Source organism: Narcine bancroftii, chromosome 6 (genome assembly GCF_036971445.1).
Source record: "Narcine bancroftii isolate sNarBan1 chromosome 6, sNarBan1.hap1, whole genome shotgun sequence".
Classification (NCBI taxonomy): domain Eukaryota; kingdom Metazoa; phylum Chordata; class Chondrichthyes; order Torpediniformes; family Narcinidae; genus Narcine; species Narcine bancroftii.
The window spans coordinates 176556610-176584460 of record NC_091474.1 but is presented as its reverse complement, the minus strand read 5'-3'; the positions used below and the strand labels follow the sequence as shown (position 1 = coordinate 176584460).

Here is a 27851-nt window from a genome sequence, read left to right as displayed (position 1 = left end):
AATTTGAGACAGCCTCTGCGCCTCACCCACCTCTTCATCTGTGAAGCCGTAGAATTCTCGCTCGTCATCATCATCTTCATCTTCCTTGGTGGATTTTCGTGATGAGAAGTCTGGTCCCAGACCCTTCTCCCAGCATTTTTCCACACACAAGGAGCTGACTGCTGTCAGCCCTTCCCACCTAAGTGGCAAACTTGTTTAATGTTCATGCTTTTCAGATAGTCTTCCAGTATTGTTGGTTTGTCTACAATTCTACAAATTAATTCATGCCTGAAATTTCTGCTTAAACATAGAGATGATCCCCTGATCTAGGGGCTGGATCATAGATGCCATGTTCTTTGGGAGGTAAGAAACTTGGATCTTTCTGTCATGGCTTAATAGGTTGTGAGCTGGCGGGTGGGCAGGACAGTTGTCAAGCAAAAGAAGAGCTTTGTGTTCTAGCTTTTGCTTACGTAAATGAGTGTGGACAGCAGTTATGCAAAACCAATCGTCAAAGATGACATTGGTCATCTAAGCATTGCTGCTATGTGTGTTATCTAATGGTAATGACTTCATGTTGACATGGTGGAAACAGCAGGGTGAGTGAAATTTGCCACTCATGAGTGGTTTTAACTTATGTGTTCCAGTCATGTTAACACAAAACAATAATGTCACTTGATCTTTGTGTTGCTTGAACCCCTCACGTCAATGGGTGCCATCTTTGCTAGATAGCATGCGGTCTAGGATAATCTTGTAGCAGAGGCCTGTTTCATCACAGTTGTACTCCTGTTCCTCGATGTAGCCACCTTCTTCTAGGAGAGTTTTTAGTTCTGCCGGGTAATTGCTGGCAGTGGCACTCTCAGCTGAGCTGATTTCTCCAGACACTAACACTTGAGAGATCCCATGATGGCTTCTGCTAGCTTTGAACTGTGAGGTTTCTCCATTGGTCAGCTGGTCAAACTTCTCGGCTTGAGCTTTGAGAATAGGTCTGGAAATAGGAAGGCCTTCAGAGCACACTTGAACGAACGAATGACTTGTACAGGGAGTCATCGAAGTTGGCATCTTTGGCTGTCTTCATGCATTTGGCCTTTAGTCCTTAACTTTCCAAAGCAATGCGTGTAACTTAACTTCCTGAGATTTCCAGCCAAGTGTTGATTCAGGTATGCGAGGTTGTGTGCAACTTGAGTTTGACTTTTATTTTTGAAGCTTATCTTGCACTGAAAAAGATTTTTGATTTCTAACAGTACATTCTATTTTGAACTGAAAAGTATTTCAATTCTGGAAAGAAGAAAAAAAAGGGGGTCCACTGGTTGATTGCTTTATATCCAGGTTTGCATTAAATTGGGTCGCGTTAAATTGGGATTCCACTGTAATATTTTTGAATATTTAATTGTGCAGAAATATTGTTACTAAGGATCAAGTCGTAATGTAAACAAATTTCAATTTACAGATATGAATCTGAAACAATTTTTCATTCTTAGAGGAAATCATAACATGTTAGCGAATGCGAGAGTATACAAAAGATCCTGAAGCTAAATTAAATGATTTTACACCCCTGTAATAACAGTTGTTTCATCATTAAGAGAAAACAGCCATTTGCAATATGCTCAAACTTATTGTCTTTTTTTTTACCACCTGGAAGTTAGAGGCTTCAGTCGTAGCAGCATGCCAAGTTTTTAAGTTTCACTTGAAAGAAATTTGTAGCAGGTGTTGACATTTTTGAAATTCTTCTGTGTATGGGATAATAATGCAGGAGTCATTGAGAAAGGCATGAAGACAGAGAGCAAAGTGTGCAAAAGCAAGATAGACAGAAATGAACATTTGTCAGAATTGAATATTCATAGTTTAACACCTAAATGACAATCAGTAATATTTAAAAAAGAACTGCTTAGTGTCAAACTAGTATTTACATAAGTATGTTACAAATGTACAATTTTGTGACTTTGTATTTGTTGGAGGAATAAAAGACAAAGAATATTTTCTATCCAATCACCATTAAATGTTATATTGAAAGATGTGGTTAAGATGTTTGAATGAAAACAGCCACATGTTTGTCTATTAACTAAGAACACGATGAAAGATTACCTTTTCCATTTCTTATGTATGCTGAAAATGTTCAATACCACAGAAATAATGGTGTCAAAAAGTAAGATAAAATGTACATGTGCATTAAGAATTCCATTTAAAGCTTCAGTACTTCAAGCATTGACATATTAAAAAAATCATTTTTCAAGCAGTATTAAACTACACCGACCAAAAGTATATTTTCATCTAACCAGCCTTATTCAACAATAATATAATTCAGCTGAAAAAGATGATAAAATTATAAACATGTGGGAGTTTAGCCACTAATCATTCAATTGTTTTCTAATCCATTCTATTCTCTATTCTATTGCCTTTTCTATTCCAAAATCATTTTCAAAATGTTTCAATATCATCAATATTGAATATTTTTTTCTGTCTACACTCAGAGAGTGGAAGGTTGGCTGGTGCACAGCTGTGATGAACCTCATGCTAAATTCCTAATCCCAGCTGGTCAATGAGAAGAAAGATGAGTACTTTAGATTCCTAATCAACTGACCAGAGCTGTGATGGGCTTGGCATAAGCATTGCTAAAGGAGTGACAGCAGGGCGCGCCCTCAGACAAGGAATCTGAAGAAAAGGAAATGGGTTGGTGATTTGCCCTTGGTCACGTGCACTTGGTATATGCACTTGGCTGCACTTCTGACTCTACTTTCTATTCTGAACTTAATAAGCAGAGTATAATATGCATGTCCTACAAGATCACATGCTTAGATGGGGAAAAAGATAAATTGCTGTCCTAATATTCCGTCTGCCTTTTATTTGTGTTGTTCAGTTGTTTATCCTCTTTGGAATATGTGTGAAAGGAAACTCTAAATGTTAGCAGGTAAACATTTGCTAAACAAGCATGTTGCTATGAACTGAAAAAATAAACTATAGATGGAGACCAAAGAGACTGCAAATATTGAAAACTTGAGCAAACTCATGAAAAATTCAGCAGGTTAGGCAGGATCTATGAAGGGAATGAAGTAGCCAAAATTCCTGATCAACATCCTACATCAGGACTGAGAGTGGAAAGGAGAGATAAAGGGGCGAGGCTGGCCAGCGATGGATAATAACTCCAGATGGAGAAGGATTGATGGACAGATAGAGTCAGGTAGAGGAGAGAAAGATAGAGGTACCAACACAGATTGGGGAGCAATGTGGAGACAACAAAGGGAGCATAACATTATTGCACAGCACCAGCACCCCAGGTTGGAGTCCAGCACTATGAGGAGTTTTTACGTTCTCTCTGTCTCTGTGGGTTTTGTCCTGGTGCTACAGTTTCCTCCCACCCTTAAAACCAAACAAAGGTTGGAGGATAATTGGGGTATTTGGGCTGAATGGCCTGTTACTGTGCAGTGAGTCTAAATTTAAAAATTATGGAATATGTTAAGAAAGGAAGGGGAAGATCGGAGAGGCAGAGAGAAGACTGGGGATCAATTTGGAGGCATTTCTGGGTATTGGATGGTTGGAAACAGCTGATATATGGGAAAGAAATTAAGTAACAGGGTTGTTGGGAAAGTTTTGCAAAGAAGAAGGTGTGTGAGTGGGCTGGAAGGTGAGAGAAAGGAACTGAAGTGGTCCTCAAGCCCAAAATGTTGTTTATGTATTTTTACCTTTGCTTAACCTGCTAAGTTTCTCCAGCTTTGTGTTTTTACTGCTTGTCACCTCCTGACTCACTTTTCCTTCTCACCTCTTTTGCTGGCTATCACTCCCTTACACTCTCACTCCTGATGCAGGGTCCCAAGCCAGGATGTTGAGTGTCTTTTTCCCTCCACAGATGCTACTTGACTCATTGGGTTATACCAGCAGTGAGATTTTTTTTTCTGAATAAAGTATAAATGTCAATGTTTGAAACACTCCACCTGTCAAGCAGGCCAACACCAAATGGTTCTCAGATGGACTGAAACATTTGACAGTTAAAACTTGGCTTGAAGTATAGATCAGTATTTATCATTAACATTGACAACTCTAAAGATTGAATTTATATTGGCAAACTTTTCACTATGACAACTTCTTCAAAATGTGGCTGCTTTCTTGAAGGTGTTACTAGCAATAGCTTCATCCTTCATTTCCATGGTCAGACTAATTTAACATGAATATATTGCAATTTTACCTGGGGAATTAATTAATTTAAACCCAGAAAATGTGAATAAACTGAAGATTGTTTTGAGTTTAGCAGGTCTAATCAATCCCATTATTTATACTTTTAAATATGACTGGTCAGCACTATACCTAGGAATGATCTTATACCTAACCTCTTCTGAATGTGCAGCACTCCAGTCAATAAGAACCAATCCATATTGCAGCAAGCCAACTGACAAATGTGGTGCTATTATGGACTGGCAAACTGACCTCTATTTTACAGAGGCCAGACATTAGCCCCAAGATAACTCTTGCTATGGATCATTACCCCACCATTGAATGTCAGGCCATGGCCTCCAAGACAGAGGAAGATCTAATTTCCTCAGGAGGTCTTTCCTGCACAACTTTCAGCTTTATGGCACGCCAGGCTCCAGAGCAGCCTCAACCTCTTGTCCAAAATCGACAACCAAAACTGGCAGACCCATTGTTTTATTCTGTTATAGAACTTATTTCTTTCTATCTTGACTTTATCCCCTATTCATTGGCCCACTTATATCTGTAACACATCTGATACCCTCCTCTTTCTCTGCCCACAGATGCGATCTGGCCTGCTGAGTAATTCCATTATTTTCTGTTTATATCTGAGGAATTTTCTTCTACAAGAGTAAATGATTGCATATTTACTTCAATATCAAATGTGTTAGACCTGTACAGTGAGCCTGTAGTGATTTCAAAATGATAATAGGTCACTACAATCTTCCAAAATTGGAGAAAATGTTGTGAAAAACTTCACAGCATGCACTAGTGATTGTACTAACAAGAGCTACACAAGGAGCCATTTCCTCACTGAAACACACACAGCCCAAACAATAACAAATACAAGCAATAACAGAGCCTGTTCCTGAATTTAGGAGTTTCACCTTGTGGTGTGAACAAGTGTGACAACTTTTTCTCACTTCACACCACAAAACAGAACAGGCAAGGCAAATGATGAAGTAACAACCAAAGGATTCCAAAGTTTGCTTTGCCTTTGTAGATACAATGTAAATGTTAGCAATCTTTATGACTAATATCTTTGCACTATTAGACACAGGAAGTTGGAGGCAGACTTTACATTTGAGAACAGCCGGGCTCCTTTTGGAAAACTGGACTGCCTTGTTTCAAATTGGACAGAGCTACACAGCACACGTGCAGAGATTGTGCAGCCATTGGTCTAAGGATGCCAAGATCTATATATTACTGCCCATTTCATTTAACAACAGATTTCTAAAAAATAAACATATTAATCAATTTTTTCTCTTTGCCACTTTCATAAAAAAAGTAGACATGATTATAAAACTGTGATCTCCACTTCACACTCACATTGACCTATTAACAAAATGGTCAAATGGAAGAAAATATAAAATCCTGAAACATAATGTTTTTTAGTATCTCTTGTTGTTAGCTGCACATCAACCCATTTGAAAGAAAGTTTGATGATTGTTATATGTCGATCGTTGAAAGTATTGGCTGTCACTTGATTAATATTTGCTTAACATCTGTTGTAAGATTCACTTTTATGGCCAACTAAATGTCCTTCCCGTAATCTGATAAAATTTTTGATTGAATGGATGAAAAAACTTGTGCAGTTTATTAACGACCAAAGTGTCCACTTCAGGGTGTATTCGCCCCTTGCTGCCTGCCAGACACTTATTAAAAACAATGTTAAATCGGAGACAATAGAAGCCTCTTGTGGCATTAAAGTATAAATTATACTGGCTTATCCTGGGTGTTAGATTCAGAAATTTCTCCACCAGCTGGAGTTCAGGCAGTGGCTCAGTAATGAGGCGATCGCCATCCACAATGTGAAACTGTTCAATGGGGAAGTATTTGAGCCATCGCTCCAGGTGTTTTGTATATATACTAGTTCTCACAGCCTTGTATTTTGTGTTTACCTCGCAGGTAGTGGGGTCCATTGCAAGCTTTTCAAATTTGTAGTATGTCTTATTCTTCCTTTCTTTTCCCTCCAGCACCTGCGTATAATCTGAAATGGCTCGAGTTGTTGGCTCTCGCACAATGATCAGCAGTTTGATGGATGAGTTCATCTTGTAGATTCTTTCGGGGACTTCCTCAGTGATAAAGTATGCTGGGCTTTTCTCAATGGTAATCTGGTATGGGTAGGAAAAGGGCATTTTTTTCCTATACCATTCAATACCTTTAGCATAGTTCCCATCGTTGTCAAAAAAATGGATTTCTTGAGATGCTTTCACTACTGCTGGGTGCAGGTTGAGCATTTCAAGTAGGGCACGAGTTCCACCCTTACGTACACCAATAATAATGGCCTGAGGAAGCTGTTGCACCATGTTATGCAGTCTGATTTGCTCCTTTGTTGCATTGCCTCTGTGCAAGTCATATGACAAGCCTCGTTTATACTGTAGAGCACGAAGCATGATTTGGTCTTGATCCCCAAATTGGCTTTCTATGGGACATGCAGGCTGGAATCTGTAATAAAGCAATCAAAGCCAATGAAATTATATTTGTTCTCAATATGTCTGTGATCATCTGGTAATAGGCCTTTTCAAACTGCCATGTAAAATGGGGTTAACCAGGCAATTGCCTGGTTAGCGCCCCACTCATGCAGCAGTTTGAAAGGGTCTGACCCAGTCAGCGTGATGCAAATCCAGTTAAACTTACCCAGGATGTATCTACCGGCAGCTTGAACAGCAAAATGACCAACCCGGTTACTCCTGTGATGTCAGCGCTTGCATGCTGGCATCACAGGGAAACCCCTGGGTGAAGTGCCTGACGTGATCGGGGTGGGGGGGGGGGGAGAGGAGTTGCTGCTGTGGGGCTTGGGGTGGAGGGGGAGAGGTCACTGCTATAAGGGGTAGAGAGGGGGGGCCACAATCAGAGAGTCTGAGGTCGCTGCCATGGGGGGAGAGGTCGATGTCATCGGGGGGGGGGAGTGTAGGGTGGTTCCACGATCAGCGGGAGAGGGGTTGCTGCTGCAGGGGAGAGGAGAGGGGTCACTGCCATGGGGAGGAGAGGAGAGGGGTTGAGGGGTGACTGATGGGCAGTAGGGGGGGCGGGGAAAACTTACCAATAGTTGCCCGGAGTGCACGACGCTCCACTTACTACGTCATCGCGGGGGCAGCGGGATCCCCCTTAAGTTACCGGGTTGGCAATTTAATGGGTCAATCCCCCTGCTGGAAACACCTTTGCCCCAGTAATTACACCTGAGTCCCAGGAAGGCGACTGAGGTGCTGCAGCTCAAAAGTGCCTAATGAAACTGGGCTGCTAAAAACACAAACACTGAAGAAATGTATTTACATAAAACACATTTTTATTTATTCTTACAGCTACTTAAAGGATTTGATTCATCACTAAATGAAAGCAAAAACCTTTCCCTTAACTGGTTCTGCCTAACTTTTGATCTTTCCTCATTAATCTTTGTAATGCAAAAGCATAGTTTTTCCCAGAAACACAAATATAATACCTTGTTTGAAGAGATCTAGCTTCATTTGAATTTCAATATTTGCAAAGTTGTTTATCACTCTTAAGTAGATGGGACGTAAAGGGAGAACTTTGGAGAAAAGGGCATAATCAGATGGGACTGCTCGATGAGCTAGAAGCTGAGAAGAGGCTTTTTTCATTTAAGTAACCACAGTGGAGAGTTATCCAATCCTAGAATCAGTGCCTAATCCTGGGGGAGTTTGTCTCACGGTTGGCCTGACAATGGAAATGCTGCAGAGAAAGTAAACATTTCTGTTCCTCTTGGCCCAAGAGAAGTGTGAGGAAGACTTTTCTCTTCATGCAAAGATACCCTCAACTCAATTCAGCTGCTGGGTCCATTAAAGGGCTGGGAAAGTGAGGAACTCCATAACTAAACTACAAGACAAATTATTATCAGAGTCCAACAATTACACTAAAAATATTGCATGGTCAATTTGCTTCCTAAACAGTATGAACTTCTTTCATCTTGTGCCTCCTCTATAAAACTGGAAATTGATAAGCTGAAAAAGGATTCCTGACATGTCAATCTCCCCTCTCACTGCATCAAACATTAAAATTCCCTTTTTGTTATTTCCAATGTAGCAACAGACAATCTGGCACTATCTGTTGAGGGTGAAACACTGTTAACATTTTGAGATGATGGCCTTTCATCAGACATCTATGAACAACTCTGTGATGATTGAAATACTCGATTTGAATCGAACTGAATTTGTAAGTGGACTACAACCACATACATTACTGTATCAAGTATCTAGCACATGCTACTGAAGCAAATTCATACCTGATATGTTCATACAAATCATGCCATCTTCATGTCTACATGAGAAGCTTGTAAATTGGGCCAATTAACCATTGATCTAAGTGATTATTTCTATCCTGGTTGAATTGGGGTAGTTTAATAATGGATGGGGATTTCACTCCCAACCAATACCTGGGATTTCTCTTACTTTGACCTTGAACTTTCAGTACTTTATGACAATTATAATATGTCCAGGAACTTCATGAAGAGCTTCTGGTCATTGAACACAAACCAATGTAGGCACATTGCAACTCAAGACTTTCAGGATGAAGCTCCAATTTATGCTTGCTTAAGCACCATTGGAGTTTGTGGGCAATGGCATGAATGGTTTCAGGATGAATATATTTGAACACTTCTTGAATATGCTTGCATGCAGGGAAAATGTGAAAATGTTCCCAAGTGCCTTTCAGTCAGGCTGAGAGTCTGGCTGGGTTAATCAGCCTTGAGGTAAAATGTGTAGCTTCCTGTCTCAGGATAATCATGTTCTTCTCACAAGGGATTGCCAGCAGCATGGAAAAATAATAGGTCCTCCAGCCCAATCACTGCCACTTCAACCAAGATGAAGGATATATGAAATTTAACAGGCCAAGATAATATGCAGAAAATGAAATGTCTAATACGTAATACTATTTTATTAAATTATTCATTCTCAAATTTTCAGAAGCTGCTTAGCATGCATGCCCAATATTTTTTGTTTAATTTTAAGTTATTACATTAATTTTAATATGATTTTTTAAATTGATTATTTTGCAGCATAAATGGAGCAGAATGCTTTTACTGCTCCATGCTTTATATTCCATCCCATGTTTGTTTCCTGCCAATGTCCAAATCAGGATTACTTATGTATCAATTGAACTCCAAAGGGCAAACAGGAATATTTCAACTTTAAGATCTTGTCAGCATTATCGTTTCTTAGTTGCTATCCACTAGTTCCTATAAACAAGGAAGATAAGGTTACAGAAAAGTGGAGTCTGAAATCAATGTAATAAAGAACTGGCACATAATATTGACTAATTGACTGGGGAAGTCAAAAGCATTTTGCAGGGCCACTACTTCATCTATGTATGTACGCGTAAGACACATGGTGCTGATTTTAATTCACTGCAATTGACATAAGCAGACCAATTGTGGGTTGAAAACAACTGTGGTTACTTATTGCCACATTGCGGAACAATTAGTGTAGTGATGCACACAATGTTATTACAGCACCAATGACACAGGTTCTAATCCATTGCTGTCTGTAAGGAGTTTGTACATACTTCTCTTGTCTGCATGGGTTTCTTCTGATGCTCCGGTTCCCATGTGCTCATGGGCCAGAAGGTTGTGTAACCATTCTGAATATCTAAATTTAATACTAATTTAAATATAATTGAAGTTTATACTTCTATTTTCCTGATATGGAATCTGAGATGTAATGACTACCCATTTCAAATGAAAGGCAATCTCTGATGTGTGCATTATGAATCTCCAGCATTTTTACTCCACAAACTGTTGGAATGTGCACTACATATAATTTACCCATTTGAGCAGGAGTGAACTGCTTAACCACCAGAGGAAACATTAGAGGCCCAGTCTTTTCATTTTGTTTTTCAATGGAGACAGAGGAGTATTTACAGTTGAATAAAAGTCGTATCCACATATTTTGATTATTAGGACTGAAATGACCAGCTTTCCATTCATTTCTTCCTCTCAAGCTCCTTATGGGCTTAAGAGGAAGAAAAAGTAGCTGGCTGCTTTCTGGTTGGAATTATCTCTTAGAATTGCCTTTCGTCTCAGCCTCTGTCTCAGAAAGAGAACTGATCAAATTTGCACCTTACCCTAGCTAGAATACTGCAGCTGACCATCTATTTCGCTTTTGTAATTGGCTAATGATGCTGAGGTCTCCAAGGGGCTAGGATCTCAAGCTGCCAAGTGATAGTATGTCTCTTCCACCACCTGTCCATAATTCCTTTAAAGTTAAAACTACTCTCATACATTTCAATGGATTTGCAACCTGGATATTAATCACTAACTTCAGGCAGAAATACTGTAATTAGTCTGGTGAGACAAGGAAATTGTGACCAAAGGGCACATGCCTTAAACTGGAACAGTAACTATCAATTGAATAGGTGTTGGCTAAGGAAAGGCATAGAGATTGAACAACTTTGACAGAAAGCATTCAATGCAATAGTTATACCTGAGAATGAATGTTAACTCTGAAAAACATCAATTCTGTTCTTCCAAATTCCTCTTAAATGTTAAAATTGAGCCTGCATTCACCACTTCAGCTGGAAGCTCATTCCACACCCCCACCACTTTCTGTGTGAAGAAGTTCCCCTTCATGATCCCCCCTAAACATTTTCCCTTTCATTCTTAACCCATGGCCTTTTGGTTTATATCTCACCTACCCTCAGTGGAGAAAGCCTATCTACATTTACTCTATCTTCCTCATAATTTTAAATAACTCTATCAAACCCCTAATTCCAGGGAATAAAGTCATAACCTATTTAATCTTTCCCTGTAGCTCAGTTCCTGAAGTTTGGGCAATATCTTAGTAAATCTTCTCTGCACTCTTTCTATCTTACCTGTAGTTAGGTGGCCAAAACTGTACACAATAGTTCAAATTTGGCCTCACAATGTCTTATACAACTTAACCATAACATCCCAACTCCTGTGCTCAATACTCTGATTTATGAAGGCCAATATGCCAAAAGCTCTCTTTACAACCCTATCCACCTCTGATGCCACTTTCAGGGAATTATGTATCTGTTTTCCAAACTCCCTCTGTTGTACTGCACTCCACAGTGCTCTACCATTTACTGTGTATGTCTTTTCTTGTTTTGTTCTTCCAAAATGCAACACCTCACACTTGTCTGGATTAAATTCCATCTTCCATTTTTCAGCCTATTTTTCCAGCTGGTCCAGATCTCTCTGAAAGCTTTTAAAACCTACTTTGTTGTCCACACACGTCCAATCTTAATGTCATATTTGAACTTACTGATCTAATTTACCACATTATCGTCCTGACCATTGATGCAGATTATAAACAACAATAGTCCCAGCACCGATCCCTGAGGCACACCACTAGTCACAGGCCTCCAACCTGAGAAGCCATTATTCACTACTACTCTCTGGCTTCTCCTGTATTGCCAATGTCAAATCCAGTTCACTATTTCACCATGAATACCTGGTGTCTGAACCTTCCTGACTAACCTCTCATGCAGGACCTTGTCAAAGGGCTTACTAAAGTCCATGTACAACATTCACAGGTTTTCCTTCATCAACTTTCCTGGTAACCTCCTCAGCAAACTCTATAAGATTATTTAAACATGACCTAGCACACACAAAGCCATGTTGACTATACTTAATCAGTTCCTGGCTATCCATATATTGTATATCCAATCTCTTAGATCCCCTTCCAGTAATTTTCCTACTACTAATGTCAGGCTCACTGGCCTATAATTTCCAGTGTTACTTTTGGAACCTTTTTTAAACAATGGAACAACATGACCTACTCTCCAGTCCTCTGGCACCGCACCCGTGGCTAAAGACATTTTAAATGTTACTGCCAGAGCCCCTGCAATTTCTACACTAGGCTTCCTAAAGGAGGCCTAGTGGGTGTTATCTATCGTCCACCATATAACAATAGTTTAGTGGCACAGGAAATAAATAGAGAGATAAGTGAGGCATGTAATAATGATACGGCAGTCGTCATGGGGGACTTCCACATAGATTGGGAAAATCAAGTTGGTCGTGGGAGTCTGGAAGAGGACTTCATAGAATGCATCCGTGATAGCTTTCTTGAGCAGCATGTTAAGGAACCCACAAGAGAAAATGCTCTCCTGGATCTAGTGTTGTGCAATGAGATAGGTAGAGTAAATGATGTAATAGTCAGAGACCATCTAGGAAATAGCGATCATAGTATGATTGAATTTCTCGTTCAGAAGGAAGGGGAAATAGTTAGATCTAAAACTAATATATTATGCTTAAACAGGGGTGACTACCATAGGATGAGGGAGGGATTGGGCAGAGTGGACTGGGAGCACAGGCTAATTGATGAAACAGTTGAGGAACAGTGGAAGATTTTCAAAGAAATATTTTGTAATGCTCAACAAAAATATATTCCGGTCAGGAAAAAGGGCAGCAAGGGAGGGAAAAATCAACCGTGGTTAACAAAGGAAATAAAGGAGAGTATAAAATTGAAAGTGCAGGTGTACAAAACTGCAAAGAGCAGTGGGAAACTGGAAGATTGGGAAAACTTTAAGAGACAACAAGGGGTTACAAAGCAGGTAATAAGAAATGGGAAAAAGAATTATGAAAGTAAAGGATTATAAAAACAGAAAAAATTTACAAATATATAAAACGGAAGAGGGTGGCCAGAGTTAACATAGGACCCTTAGAGAATGAGAAAGGAAAACTGGTAGCAAAAAATGAGGAAATGGCCGAGGCATTAAACAAATATTTTGTGTCAGTCTTCACGGTGGAAGACATGTCCAGCATGCCCAAGTGCGGAGTTAAGGATGCGAATGTTGGGGAGGGCCTTGATAAAATAGTTGTTACAAAGGAAGTAGTGATGGAGAAACTAATGGGACTAAAGCCAGACAAATCACCTGGTCCTGATGATATGCATCCAAGGGTTCTGAAGGAAATGGCAGAAGTTATAGTTGATGCATTGGTGGTCATATACCAAAATTCCTTGGATTCTGGGCAGGTCCCGGCAGACTGGAAGACAGCAAATGTCTCGCCACTTTTTAAGAAAGGATGTAGGCAGAAGACTGGAAATTATCGGCCAATTAGCTTGACGTCTGTGGTTGGAAAAATGCTTGAAGCCATCATTAAAGATGAAATAGTGAAACTTTTGGAACGTAAGGGTTCAATCAGGCAGATGCAGCATGGTTTTAGAAAGGGAAGATCTTGTTTGACAAACTTGTTAGGATTCTTTGAGGATATAATGGGTGCGGTGGAGAGAGGGGAACAGGTTGATGTTGTATATTTGGATTTCCAGAAAGCGTTTGATAAGGTGCCGCACAAGAGACTTATCAGTAAGTTACAGGAAAGTGGAGTCCGGGGAAGTATATTGGCCTGGATTGAAAATTGGTTGCCTGACAGGAGGCAGAGAGTCAGGATAAATGGGAGTTTTTCAGGTTGGCAGAGAGTGGTAAGTGGGGTGCCGCAACTGTTCATCATTTACACTGATGACTTGGAGGAGGGGACAAAATGTGGTGTAGCCAAATTTGCAGATGACACCAAATTGAGTGGAAGAGCAAATTGTAATGAGGATGTGGAGAGTCTGCAGAGGGATATAGTTAAGCTGGATGAGTGGACAAAGGTCTGGCAGATGGAGTACAATATTAGTAAGTGTGAGGTTATTCATTTTGGCAAGAAAAATAAAAGAGCTGAATATTATTTAAAGGGTGAAAAACTACAGCATGCTGTTGTGCAGAGGGACTTGGGAGTGCTTGTGCATGAATCGCAAAAAGTTAGGTTGCAGGTGCAGCAGGTTATTAAGAAGGCAAATGGAATGTTGGCCTTCATCACTAGAGGAATTGAATTCAGGAGTAGGGAGGTAATGTTGCAACTGTATAAGGTACTGGTGAGACCGCACCTGGAGTACTGTGTCCAGTTCTGGTCTCCATATTTGAGGAAGGATATACTGGCTTTGGAGTCGGTCCAGAGGAGGTTTACTAGGTTGATCCCTGGGATGAAGGAGTTGATTTATGATGAAAGATTAAATCATCTAGGATTGTATTCGCTCGAGTTCAGAAGAATGAGAGGAGATCTTATAGAAACATATAGGATTATGAAGGGTATCTTATGAAGGATAGATGTAGGAAGGTTTTTTGAGCTAGCCGGGGAAACTAAAACGAGAGGACACAGTCTCAAGATTCGGGGGAGTAGATTTAGGACAGAGATGAGGAAAAATAGTTTTTCCCAGAGAGTAGTGAATGTTTGGAATTCTCTAACCAGGGAAGTGGTTGAGGCTGCCTAATTAAACATATTTAAAATTCGGTTAGATAAATTTGTACATGATAGAGGAATTAGGGGATATGGGGAGAAGGGAGGTAGGTGGAGTTAGGTCATAAATTAGATCAGCCATGATCGTACTGAATGGCAGAGCAGGCTCGATGGGCCATTTTTGGCCTACTCCTGTTCCTACTTCCTATGTTCCTATGTTCCTATATGAGTGAGAGTATACCTTGTCAGCCCTTGGGGATTTATCCACCCTTATTTGCATTAAGTACTTCCTCCTCTTTAATCTGTATATATTCCATGACCTCATTGCTTGTTTTCCGTACTTCCCCGACTCTGTGGCCTTTCCTGAGTGAATCCTGATTTTTTAAAAATTATGATCTCTCCCATTTCTTTTGGCTCCATACAAAGCTGATCACTTTGATCTTAAAGGGGACCGATTTTGTCCCTCACTATCCTTTTGTTCTTAATACCTGTAGAAACCCTTAGGACTTTCCTTCACATTGCCTGTCAAAGCAACCTCGTGTCTTCTTGTAGCTGAACTCCTGTGGAATAATCTAACCATAATGAATATGTGGAAGGTTATCAGCTTTTAAATTTGAATTTAAACATCAGAGGAAATATTGTTACTCCTTAGAAGGAAGGAATACTATAGACTTCTGAACAGAGTAACTGTTGTCTGATAAATGAATCACTACAGTTCTGTGGACAGTGCAAATGTTTTGAGATTACCTTGATAAATGACATCGCACAAATATTTTAAAGTACCTCTTGCCTCTTCATGAACCAGTATATTTTCTGCACAAATCCAGATTTCTCTTTGTCTGTCCTGTCAGGGAATTAAGTTTATTTTCAACTTTGTATTCGTTTTTTGTTCTCATTAGAAATGTTTCAAATGGTTACATGTATGTTGAGGAAAAACATTGCATCTCTGCTCTACTTGGTGCTGCTAAATATTCTGAACAAAATAGGACCATTATTGTTAACATCTATCTTATTAAAGCACCATAACGGCTGTGAATTATTTCTGAGTTTATATTGTCCTATTGTGACTATGTGTGCCAGTAGCTTATTAACACATTAGTTATTCTTTTCAGTATCCTGGATATTCTTATTGTAATCTGGAAAGAAACCTATATCTCATTCAGTTTAAATTTTCACCATTTTGAAGTCATTACAACTCAAGCACATAAGAAGTAGGAGTTGGTACAGGCCACAGAGTCCTTCAAGCTAGCCCTGACAATCTTAACTGTTTCACTACAGCTCAACTTTTCTTAATGAAAACTAATAAACTCTTCAGATCATTTAAATTTTGATGTTATCATTTCCCAATAGGTCCAGACACATGCAACTCAAATCACTTTATATAGTTACTTACATCCAAACATCAGTTTGGAGAATTTTGAATGCAAGGCTGCTAAAACAAATACAGTAAAACCCCTGGTATCTGGCACCTATGGAGATTGGTAGATGCCAGATAAGTAAATATTCTGGTTGCTTGAGACTGCCTGTTGTGTGATTGGCAAACTAATGGGGAGGCATGCCAATCTTAAAGCTGTAGTTTTCACCTGTTTATTTTCTGCAATTTTTTTTGCAAGTTGCTTGGTTGCTCGAATTCCAGATAACAGAGGTTTACTGTATTCCCTCTTCAGGTACAGACACCAAAATTTACATATTCATTGTAAATAGTTTAATTTATTTTTTATAATTGAGTGATAAAGCCTGGTAACAGATTCATCCCACTAGCTCCAACTGCCCAAGTACACCATGTGACTAATTAGTCTACTAACCTCGTATGTCTTTGGAATTGTTTATTTTCCCAAATGCACTGTACTAAATTTCATCTTCTTTATTTGATTAACATTCCTTGTTAAACTCATACTGCAATTTCTGAGTTCAATACAAAATAATCAAGTTTGCAGATGATAATATCTAGTTTAAATGCAAATTTGAAAATGTAGTCTTACAGCATGCTAACAGGCCCTTCTGACCCATGAGTCCATGCCCCCCCACCAAATACACCAATTAACCTATACTCCCTGTACATTTTTGAAGGATGGGAGAAAACTAGACACTATGCACACATAGGGAGAGCGTACAAACACCTTACAACTTTAGTTATTTTATTTTATGTCCATTTTGAATTATGGATGTAAAATGATGAAATAATGATAGTCAAATCTTCTACATAGTCTTTATTAATGTTGATCTAACTAGGAGCTATTTTTGGGGTTTGTATATATTTTTGACTATTTGGACATATAATACTTATATTTGTTTTTAATTAAAATAGTAATTGATTTTTTTCTCTTTTTTTCATTTGTAGTTACAGCATACATGAAACTGGAGCACCTACAGGAAACCCACACAGGTCACAGGTAGAACGTACAAACTCTTTACAGACAGTGCTGGGTTCGAACCCTATTGCTGGCATTGTACTAGTTTTGTGCTAACTTCTACATTAACAAGGCTTAATTTCTTCCCTTGCATGGACTTGAAACGACTAATCATACAGAATATTTGTTATGTTCCACTCAATTTTAAGCCAGTATCTTTTATGCTTTATATTTCTACTCTGTCACTCCCCTACTGCTACTATGGTTCTAAAATAGCTTTAGCTGCTGTACTTTTTAACTCCCAGGTCTACTTTGGTTCACCATTTTAATTTGTTCATCCAATTTCTCCTTTTATAAACTATATTTCTTATTCCTAGAGGGTATCTCACAATCCCTATGCAATGAACTAAATTGAAACTAGTCATAACTACTCAGTTTCTCCTCTTCTTCCCAAAAGGATGTGATTAATTTTAGTCTGTGACTGTATTTCTTGGTGTTGACACTTTGATATATCTAATTATATGCTTTCTTTTCCAATGGTGATTATTTAAATGCAACCAGGACCTTGCTTCTTGCCATTTTTCCCTTCTCTGTGAATAATAGCACTATTTCAACATGAACGTGCTGAATATTGAATATAAATAAAATCATTGGATCTAATCTGTTTTTTTGTTATTCCCTCATATGCACAAGTGCCATACCAGGTAGTTTACCCTCTGTGGTGATGAATAAACCCTGAGGCAAATTATGTCATTCCTTCTTGATCAGGGCCTCTTTTGCCTTCTTTCATAAATTTATAGCTTCCAGAAAGCAACAAATTCCCAAATCCAGAAAATTTCTAGACAGAATTAATGTGTTTGATCTGGACATAGCAAAGAAAATTTACATAATATTTAAAACGAGTATCAATGGCCAAACATGAGAAGCTCTTTTATATCAGGAACAGAAAAATAGCCTTCTTCATCATATAGGTAATAATGAAATAAATTGGTTTTAAATCATCTTAGCATGGTGCAGTTTATGACACACAGCTGACATAACTACATTAAATTTCTGTTTAAATTATTGAGTGTGTCTGCCTCACAGAACAATTACTGAAATGGATTTCATTAAAGATTTATTGATTCTAATCATAAATTACATCATTCTATTTATTGGTAGTAATAGAGTGGGAGCAGCCACTGAAATCTATCAATTATTTCCTTCTCAAGACCGAACTGTTTTCTACTACTATCGATTAACATTTCTTGCACTTATTTCTTCTTGCTTTAGTGATCAGTCATTTATACATGCATATATACTGCTCTGACAAATCCATTATCATGACTTTCCTTCAGATAGAACATCTATACTCCATAATTTAAAGTAAAACATGTTCATTCAGATGCTCTGACTTCACACAACCTGATATCAATCTTCAGTGTAATCCAATTTGAATTTGTTTATTGTTCGATCAATATAACTGTGTATTTCCTGAGGTTAAGTACTGCTTTTTAAAAACAAAACATTTTTTTTTGGAAAAACATTCTATTGACATGGCTGCTTTTCTAGATAGTTAACCCTAATTAGCCTAAATTTAGAACATATAATTAATTAGAAATTCCTGCTGGTCACATGTGAAATAATTAGAAGTTAGAGAGAAGTCGACGATCTGAACTCATTGGTGTCAAGTTGTCTGTGAAATCATATAGTCTGACACACACCTCGTGACAATGCACCAATAGCTTAGACCATCTGTCTGTCAGGATCGGCATTGCTGATCAATTAAGACAAGATTGACTGACCTCCCTTTCTTCCTTTCTGTTTCTTCACATTTTGAGAATGAACAGGTTAAAAGAAATGATTGGAGATTTTGTATGTAAAATAATTGGTGATGGTGAGGGATGTGGTGAGGTCAGTCAGAAAAAAACAATTCAAAAATATTGTACATCTGAATGTGTTCGAATGAGATGCATGAATTAAGAAAAAAAAAAGCATATCTCAATGTACAGGTGGCTTGATGGGTGGAGAAAGCTTCTAAAGTGATGTGATATTTTTTCCTTTTTTGGATAATTTATTTCTATAATTAATGTTACATGAATGTATATGAACCTCCCCTTTCCTGACTTCATCCTTTTCCTGTTGTTTCTTACATTGTCCTAATGCTTTAACCATTTCTTGAACTAGGGCCAAACAATGGTTCCTACTTGTTTGTCAAGATTATCTACTGCTATTAAACCCAAAGGTAGGCATCTTTTCTCACTGTTCCTTTCTTCTCTTTGCCATGCTACCCTTCTGCACCTTTCCTCTTCTAAATCTCGCAAAGGTCCCTGCACTGCTGTGCTTTTTGGCACTCATCCATCATACTGATCTCTGAAATTTGAAAACAGTGCATCTAACCCTGCTCCATGCAAATTTTGTCCATGCAAATTTTGGCTCCGATTTCTCTATCGATGAGCAGCAAATAACTGCGACCTCTGCACTCCACCCCCATTCTATTCCATATATTTATTCCAAGGATATACGCATCAAAGTAATTTCTATATTTCCAGGCCAATTTACCAATTTAGTGCCTGTTTTTACGGTTGTTCAGGATCTTGCTCCTGTCATTTCATCTTTCTCTAGTAGTCATAATTACCCACCTAATCCTATATTTCTACCTTCATACCAGGCTTGACTACCTTTTGATGTTTCTGGATGCCCTCTTGTGCCTCAGTTGGTAACCTTTGAAGGTTTTTTAAGCCCTCATTGATACCAACTTACAATGGTGATGCAAAAGCATACCTTCTCCTCTCACTTTCTTTCCCACCTCACATGCTCATTGAGAGAAACATTAATAATATTAAAGACATTGCCATCTGGATATTATCTTACTTCACCTAAAAAGATTTCATCCTCACTGTGCAACTCATCCATATAATTTTAGTTGTTTCAACAAATGGTGATTGGGGGTCCTCTCACCATATTTGTACCCTTTACTTAAATCCTCTGTACTAATTAAATAATTTATGCCCACATAGGAAGAAAATGTCACAACGCAAGCACTTAATGTGTAATAGGGCAAAGGGCAACGTAACTTGTTTATTTCTTTGGTGTTTTCACATGAAAGAATTGTTTTTAGTACAAATTAAACACATGAGTGATCAAAGAAATTATTATGTTAAAGATGGCCCCATAAACTGACTCATGAATTTTGAGACCATTTATAAGAAAATTTATCTTTTTTATGTGCTTACCATAAAATTATTTGATTGATTTCTCTAACATATAGATAATGCAATTGTTGCATCACTTAAATCTGCAAATTTAATTCTGAATTTCAGAGCTTAGTTTTAGTCAGAGTTCCTGGACATATTTTCCATTAGTCTCTGAGTTTAATAGATTTTTTAAAAGATTCCTCTCTCCCATCCCTTTTGTGCCTGTTAAATGTGGGTGTGAGTCCTTGTCAATACTGCTCCGAAAGGATCAGATTGACTTGCACTCAAATTTTTTCATCCTTCAGTCTGGGAAAGTGTTTTGTCTTCCCTGGAGAGCACTCCAACTCCTGAAATTGTTGGCATGAATCCACATTCATTGCTACATAGAATAAATTTAAAAACAGAATACAATATAAATGTTGTCCCTTGAATATGAAAAAGAGAACAAGCATACTAACCTATCCAAGCTCCCAACTCTGGCAACTATGTACAAGAGACTTCCAACAGCAAGGCTGCCCAGTAAAAAGAGCTTCTGTCTCAGCAACGCCTGCTGTTTGAATAGCATGGCCCTCCATCAATCTTCAAGACTGCTTCTTCAGCCTGCAGTGACCAGACAGTAAAAGCACCTATCAGAAATGTGAAAATTCATGAACTGCTGTTAATTTGAAGTCAGTTGATCAATCATATGGTTTTAAGAGGTTAAGTAATCATGTATTTTTTAAAAAAAAGTAACCCATAGATAATCCATTGGATCAATACTTCTTTCCCACAATGAAGACTAATGATTTAGTGTACATGTTCCCAGAAAGTCCATTCATCTAATTGCCCTACTACACCAACACAATAGTGAAGAATGCCATTTATAAGCATTCTCTTCCAGTTAACTCTACCAATCATGCTGTTTTTTTGTATTACTTCTGTATTAACCTGTGTCTTTGAGCTGGAAAGTTTTGTTATTTAATACACTGTTGGTATGGATTGAAATTATACATTTGTATCAGACATTTGAAGGGGCTGGAACATCTTTCATACTCCCATCAGATTCACCATTGAACAGTGATTCCAGTTCTCATTGTGGAAGACATAAAAGCATCATCTAATTTTCTATCTCTCATCATTTAAGTTTATAAATTTAGACCTACAGCATGGTAACGAGCCTGTGCCACCCAATTTAAACCCAAAAGACCTACAACCCTGGTATGTTTTGAACCGTAGGAGGAAACCTGAGCACCCAGAACATACAAACTCCTTACAGACAACACTAGATGTGAACCCAGAACCCTGGCTTTGTAACAACGATACGCTAACTGCTACACTAACTGTGCTGCCCAGTTTTCATCATGCAACATTCGCTAATCAGTCCTTTTTCAAGCTATTCTAATTGTTTTGATTAATGGCAAAAGATCGGAGGCAAAACAATAGTTTTTGTATTGCTGCACACTTCCCTGCAAAGTTGACGCCATTCGGAATGAGATCAGCAGACAGCAATGTACCTTTTAGTATATCAGGAATTATTAGCATTGAACAAAGTGCTACATTCTCCTGCTGCTCTTCTGGCCTGCTTTCAATAAGCTCCATCTGTTTTAACAGGGCATACTTTCCATAATTTTCAAGAGTGCAATAAGATTCCCTCAAGATGTTCATAATATCTCACCATCTCACACTCCTTCCCTCTATAGGTCTCTTTTGGCACTCTCATGTGCCTACAGGAATATAGTAGGCAAACTTCATTCTGCGCTTCTGCTGTTGATGTTGTAGCTAGAGACTGAATGCAAGAAGCTGCAGGGTCAATCTCATTCCAACTTTGTTCTTTTCCTGTCCTTTTGAAAAAGGATATGGCTCCGATTTCTCTATCGATGAGCAACAGCAATTTGCGATTGAATGAGTGGGCAACTACCCAGCTCACACCACCTCCCAGGGTACAGCCTCGAACCCATCCAACCACAGCATTGTGTTCAAATAATTTTCTTCCAAGACCTTATGGAATGGATTATTGCAAGAGACTCACTGGAGAAATACGGAATCTGCTTTTTAGTCCTCACCAATTGCATGGACAATATAAAATGCTAAATCCAAAAATATGTTCACCATATTAGATTATAACCTACATTCTTTTTCATCAGCTGCACAAAACTTAATGATAATCTATAATCTTTACAAAAGCAGTAGCGACAACTGCTAGCTGTTTCATTTTGCCTTTGTGTAGACGTGTTATCTGCAAGATTCTATGGGTGCGCTGTCTTGCAATAATTAAAGACATTGACATAATCCTTATCCCAATAGAAAGAAAATGGATGTCAACTTGAATTATAATGTTACATTTTCTCTACTGCAAAACTTTATTTATGTTTGAACAAAGTGTACTTAAGTGAACTAATACATTTTTCTTGACATTCTAGTGGTATCAAGGAAGAGAGTCTTCCATTTCCATAGTATCATCCATTCATTTAGCACCTTGCATGTTTCCTTCATAATATTTCAAAGCATTTTACAGCCAATGAAGCACTGGAATTTTGCTGCTATTGCAATGTGTGAGATGCAACAGTCAACATTCACCCAGCAAGCTCCCATTGATAAAAATCAGTTGACAACTAGAGAATCTGTTTGGATTACAATTAAGCACTTCTACGCAGATGCTGAATTTCTGCTCTGTTGGAAGTGTAAAAATGTCAGGATGGAATCTTTTCATGCAAATTCCATCCTGTGACTTTTCCACTCATACCCCGATACTTTTTTATTGAGCAGCTGCAGCGTAAATTGACCACAGTCACTCCGTAAGAAACAAACCTAATGAATATGGTACTCCCCCTCCGGCAAACTCTGCAACACAGGAAAGCTGTGTAAAAGTGCCCCTGTGTAAACAACCACATTGGGACACACTGGAGATTTTTTTTTCAGAATAATCCCGAAGTTTCTGTGTAAAAAATGCTTAATGGGTGATGGATCAAGTTCAGGGTGATGGATAAAATGTGGAGTAAAGGATGTAATGTTGGGTGATGGGTGGATGAGTGTCTTCTCTGTTCTTCTTTGAAGTTGTTTTATATGAGAAAGGAAATTGGCCCTGCTACTGCAATGTATCAGAATGAAGTCAATTTTAGCAGTATACTCAAGTCAAGTTTATTGTCATCTGATTTGACAAGTACCACATGATAAAACAGTGTTCTCTGCTCCTTTGTGCAAAACATGCAGATACACCACCAGATATAACACACTCACAGACAAATACTACATATGCAGGACAAGTGTTATGTGCATCTATAAAAATATTGGTTTGTACAAATTACAGTCTCAGATGGTAAGTGCGAGCAGTTCCTTTGGTTGTTCAGCATTTTCACTGCTCACGGGAAGAAGCTGTTTCTCAGCCTGGTGGTGCTGCACTGATACACCTGTATCTCTTCCCCGATGGGAGCAGATGAAAGATGCTGTGTGCAGGATGGAAGGGGTCCTCATTGATTTTGTGCGCCTTCTTCAGACAACGATTCCGGTAGATCACGTCGATTCGGGGGGGGGTGGGTGGAGGGGGGAGATCGACTCCAGTAATCTTGCTGCCACTCTTATTGTCCTGTGGATTGACCTCCAATCTATTTCTTTTCAGCAACTGTACCACACTGTGATACAGCTGGCCAGGGTGCTCTCAATTGAGCTCCTATAAAAGGTTGACATAATGGCGGCCGGTAGCCTTCCCTGCTTCAGTCTTGTCAGGAAGTACAGATATTGTTGTGCCTTCCTGACAAGTGAGGAAATGTTGATAATAGGTCACTAGTTAAGTGAACTCCAAGGAACTTAGTGCTCTCCACTCTCTCTACTACAGAATTGTTGATGTGGAAGGTGGTCATTTCTGGTCCTCCTGAAGTCCATGATCATCTCCTTTGTCTTGTCCCTGTTGAGACTCATATTGTTATTCTCAAACCATGTTCCATCTCTTCTCTGTAGTGCGACTGATCATTGTTGCTGATGAGGTCAACTACAGTTGTGTCATCTGCAAACTCCTCTCTCAGTTGTGTTGTGCTCAGGATAATAGAATTGAACTTGAATGTAAATGTTCTTCATGATATCAGCTGCAGAACAGTTGGCAGCACATTTGGGTCTGAGTCAAAAGTTCTGAGGAAACTAGTTTATGTTTTACATAGATGAAAGCTTGATTATTAAGTCAGTTGTTATCATTAAAGGTGATGATCAAAAATTCAGTTTCTTATTGCAAATGGGCAATCCTTCTACCACCGATACCTGAATTTATGTTGGTACTGTTCTCTTGACCAGCGACCTTTCCCCACTCCCATTTCTCTTGACAGTCCTCATCTCCCTCTTCAGTCCTCTGTCTTCATTTCATATTAAAATGCTTCACTGTGTTCCTTCTTGGTTTATGCAACTATCCTCCACATCTCCCCCATTTCCTCAGAAGCACTGAATTCAATCACTCTCACTGCTATATTAAAATATCCAACCTGTTCTGACCTTCAACTAATTCATGTCTGACTGTAAAATGAGCAGTAAAATTTGCTGTGTCCTGCTCTCAGGACTCTTTCATTCTTTGAATGACAAGAATCCATCAATCTCAAAGCCATGTTCATACATCAAGAGGGAATATATCAGAATTAGAAAAAAAAATCATTTCCTGGGGAAGGAGACCATTGCTACAGAGCGGAGCTCCTGCAATATGATCCCATAACCTGATACCATTTCCTCATTTCTCTTACATGGATGGATCCAAAATTGCATTGATAAGCTTGTGTTGAAATTATAAACTTTGTACTAATTGGTAAATAAACTTTATTGAGTTTATAAACCTATAATTCCAAAAATTGAAAGGGTGTTTGTGGAAACCAAGTGAAATAGTTTGGAAAACATTTTTAGAAGTTCACGTGAGTTGCGATTAAAACCAAACAGAGCAATTAACAGACAGGGTACCAAATTAATCTTAAAGATTGTTGATGGAGTTTTTAAAATGGTCACTTACTCATTTTGACACATTGTGTAATTAACATTATGCCTATTACGCTAAACTCAATAAAATATATTATAAAGAACAGTTCAAACCACTGTCCTGGAATATCATTATAAAAAGCCCCACATATATACCAATAACATAATAGTGCATTGTCAAGCAGGAAGTTTTAGTATATTCATCTGCCAAGGCAGTTAAATTCCTCTATTGCAAAATAATTTTTATATCTGAGCATAGGTACCTAAAGGTGCTCAAAATGCTTCCATAAACTCTGTATAACTTGCTGATGTTTTTTCTAGTCTCTGAACGCTATTGCTTTTGCTGTATACTTCACAAACTGCACCTACAGTACAAGCTTTTTTTTAATGTGGGTAATAACACACCCCCCCCCCCTCTCCTCAGAGTTCAGCCCATTCCTGCCATGCCAGAATTTACTTAAACAGGAGCAACAAGTTTATATCTCACTTTTACATTAGGTGTCTGCTTTACCTGTAGCTTTCGTCCTATATGACAATCATCCAGGGTTTAAAACAAAGTTATCAGGGCAAATATTCCATTATATTTTCATTCTGATATTTAACTAGCCAGTGATGATAAAAAATACTATAGAAATATAATAAAATGCATTACATTTTTTAAAATGAAAACCCAAAGTCTAATTTAAAGCCACCAAAATTACAATGAGATAATGTGGTTGCGTTGTTAACAGTCAAACAGCATATCCTTATGTGTAGGACCAGATAAATATAAATAATCTTCTTGCCAAATACAACTCCAACATATTTAAAATATTTAAGTTGAAATGTAATTATGAATTTTGAAATATTAGAATTGAATGTCAATATCCATTTTAATGACTTTAGCATATTGTATTTCTGGCTGCGTCTCTTGTTCTCCTAAAGATTTCCTTTGAGTGTTTGGAGAAACCCTATGAATTATTCAACTGCACACAGTTTATTATTATTGATCAATGCACTTTTCACATGGGAACAATCATGGTCTTTGCTTCAAGCCAATACCAAATTCTCAAATAAGTCCCCTACTTTGGTTTCCTCTTTGTGAAATAATGCATGCATTATTTATCAAAACTACTCTTATTTAGCTGCCTTGAGCTTAACATTGCCCCTTGGACTGGCACCAATGTGTCTCTGGAGTGTGGGGCCTTTGATATTTTGTGCAGTTGCTTGAAAAAATCTGTTGAAATCAAATTTGTCTTCCATTAAACTGAAGCATTTATCTGAATAAAGTTTAATAACTGTACACACTAAATTTATTTCAGCTGTACATTGCTGCATGGGCTTTGGCTCCTTTTCACATTATTGACATTTAGTTTGGCCTTGAGTCAAATGGTTACCATTAGAAGCACAAAGCTGAATTAAAAAGAAGTGTACAGATCTAAACTGAAGAAAAACCACTAATTCTTGAAAAAGCAGAAAATTGTGGGTATGGATAAGTTGCAGTTAATCATTTTAGTGATTTTTTTTTCCAAAATAATTCCAACACAAGCTCATCAACACAATTCTGGATTCATCAATTTAAGAGAAATGAGGAAGTGGTATCAAGTTATGGGATCATATTGCAGAGGCTCTGCTCTGTATCATTGGTCTCAATGGGGCTAGATTGTTTGCAAACTGATTGTTGAGTGTGCTTTCCATCAATCACAGATTTTGGGAACATTGAAAAAAGAGAAGTTAGTTACCCTTTAACTTTTTCCCATGATTTGATTAAATCATAATTGCATCTATATTTTAATATTATCTACTTGTCCTGTTGAAGGATTCAATTCAGTTGCCATCAAAATATTATCAGCCGCAAGTTTGAATGGTCTCATCAGAGTATGGAGATGTGTGCTCCTGCTAAAGAATTGTAATGTACCTGCAACTGAGGATGCATTGAGAAACTAGTGAATCATGTAAAAGGGATTACAAAAAAAAAATGAAATTGCATGAACTTGAAATTTGTTCATGAATATAGCAAAAAAGCCTCACAACAACTATAGCTTCACTCCTTGGTGTGATCTGCATTAAGAACTAAATGCTCTGAACAAAAAAAAATCAAATTAAACATAACTTGTTCCGCTGATACTGACTGACCTGCTGAGGACCTCCAACATTTTCCATTTGTAAAACTGCTTCCTGCTCCTCATTGTGAGCTCTGCTGAGAAATGGGTGTTGCTGTGTGACAAGAGTTCGATGAGTCCTGCTTGTGATTCTCCACAAAGCTGAATGCAACGCAGAGTAGTTCTTCTCTTCCAAGCTGCATTGTGGACAGAGGATGTCAGATAGATGGAGGTGATGGTTTGTGGATGTTCATAAAGCATTCACGAACATCCCACAGACATATGTGAATCTTGGCTTCACTTGCCAGCTCAGAATCAACAAAACTGGAGTGAGAGCAATCATCCTTGATTCTGAGGGATTACTGAGATAGAGAGTAGTTAAGGGAAAGCTGGTGCGTGTGGAATGTATCAGTTCATTTGACAAAGAGAGAAAAAAGTGACACAAATAATTAGAAAGGAAAGTAAATGATTTTCATAAAAAATATTTCAAGTGATGAGGCCAGTGAAAAAATGAACCTTAATTAATGTATTTGTTATGAGGAAGTTAATCTCTTAGTCCCTGTAATGTGCTAGCATGTCTGCTGCTTTGAGATGGATGCAAATGTGAGTTTAGGACAACAAATTAATTTACAAATAACACATATTGACAACCACTTACCTCAGGTTAAACAGGTCTAACTTCACAACTCTTGGTACATTATCCATGCTCCAAATGCCTTCTTTAAGAATTACTACATTGTCTTGCATTTACATTCTAGCTGAGATTTTATCATTGAATATCAATCATTTATGGCATAAAATCATTGTTTTTAAAGAAACATGCAAACACATGCAGTTTTTCAGTTCCATATGAAGGTGGTAATTCACTTTCAACAAATGGGCTTCATTATAATTCTGGACTGCACAATTTCACAGAAATAAACCATTGCATTTGCCTGCTACTGATGCAAAATGAATCTTTATTTTCTGT

At 38.2% G+C, this 27851-nt stretch overlaps 1 protein-coding gene across 2 annotated transcripts; it reads right to left on the bottom strand.

Annotated features, from left to right (window-relative positions):
* Positions 1–5440: 5440 nt before the first annotated feature.
* Positions 5441–26994, bottom strand: LOC138736780 (heparan sulfate glucosamine 3-O-sulfotransferase 5). 2 transcript variants are annotated; one of them, XM_069886820.1, is made up of 3 exons: positions 26916–26994; positions 20336–20477; positions 5441–6606 (listed from the first exon to the last, which is right to left on the bottom strand). In XM_069886820.1, the coding sequence occupies exons 2-3, from the start codon at positions 20440–20442 to the stop codon at positions 5682–5684; spliced, it is 1032 nt and encodes a 343-aa protein (XP_069742921.1). In that variant the 5' UTR covers positions 20443–20477; positions 26916–26994; the 3' UTR covers positions 5441–5681. The 2 variants fall into 2 exon arrangements, with proteins under 2 accessions (XP_069742921.1, XP_069742920.1); XM_069886819.1 differs by lacking the exons at positions 20336–20477; positions 26916–26994 and adding an exon at positions 6799–6846 and having other exon boundaries at positions 5442–6606.
* Between the last annotated feature and the right edge of the window lie 857 nt (positions 26995–27851).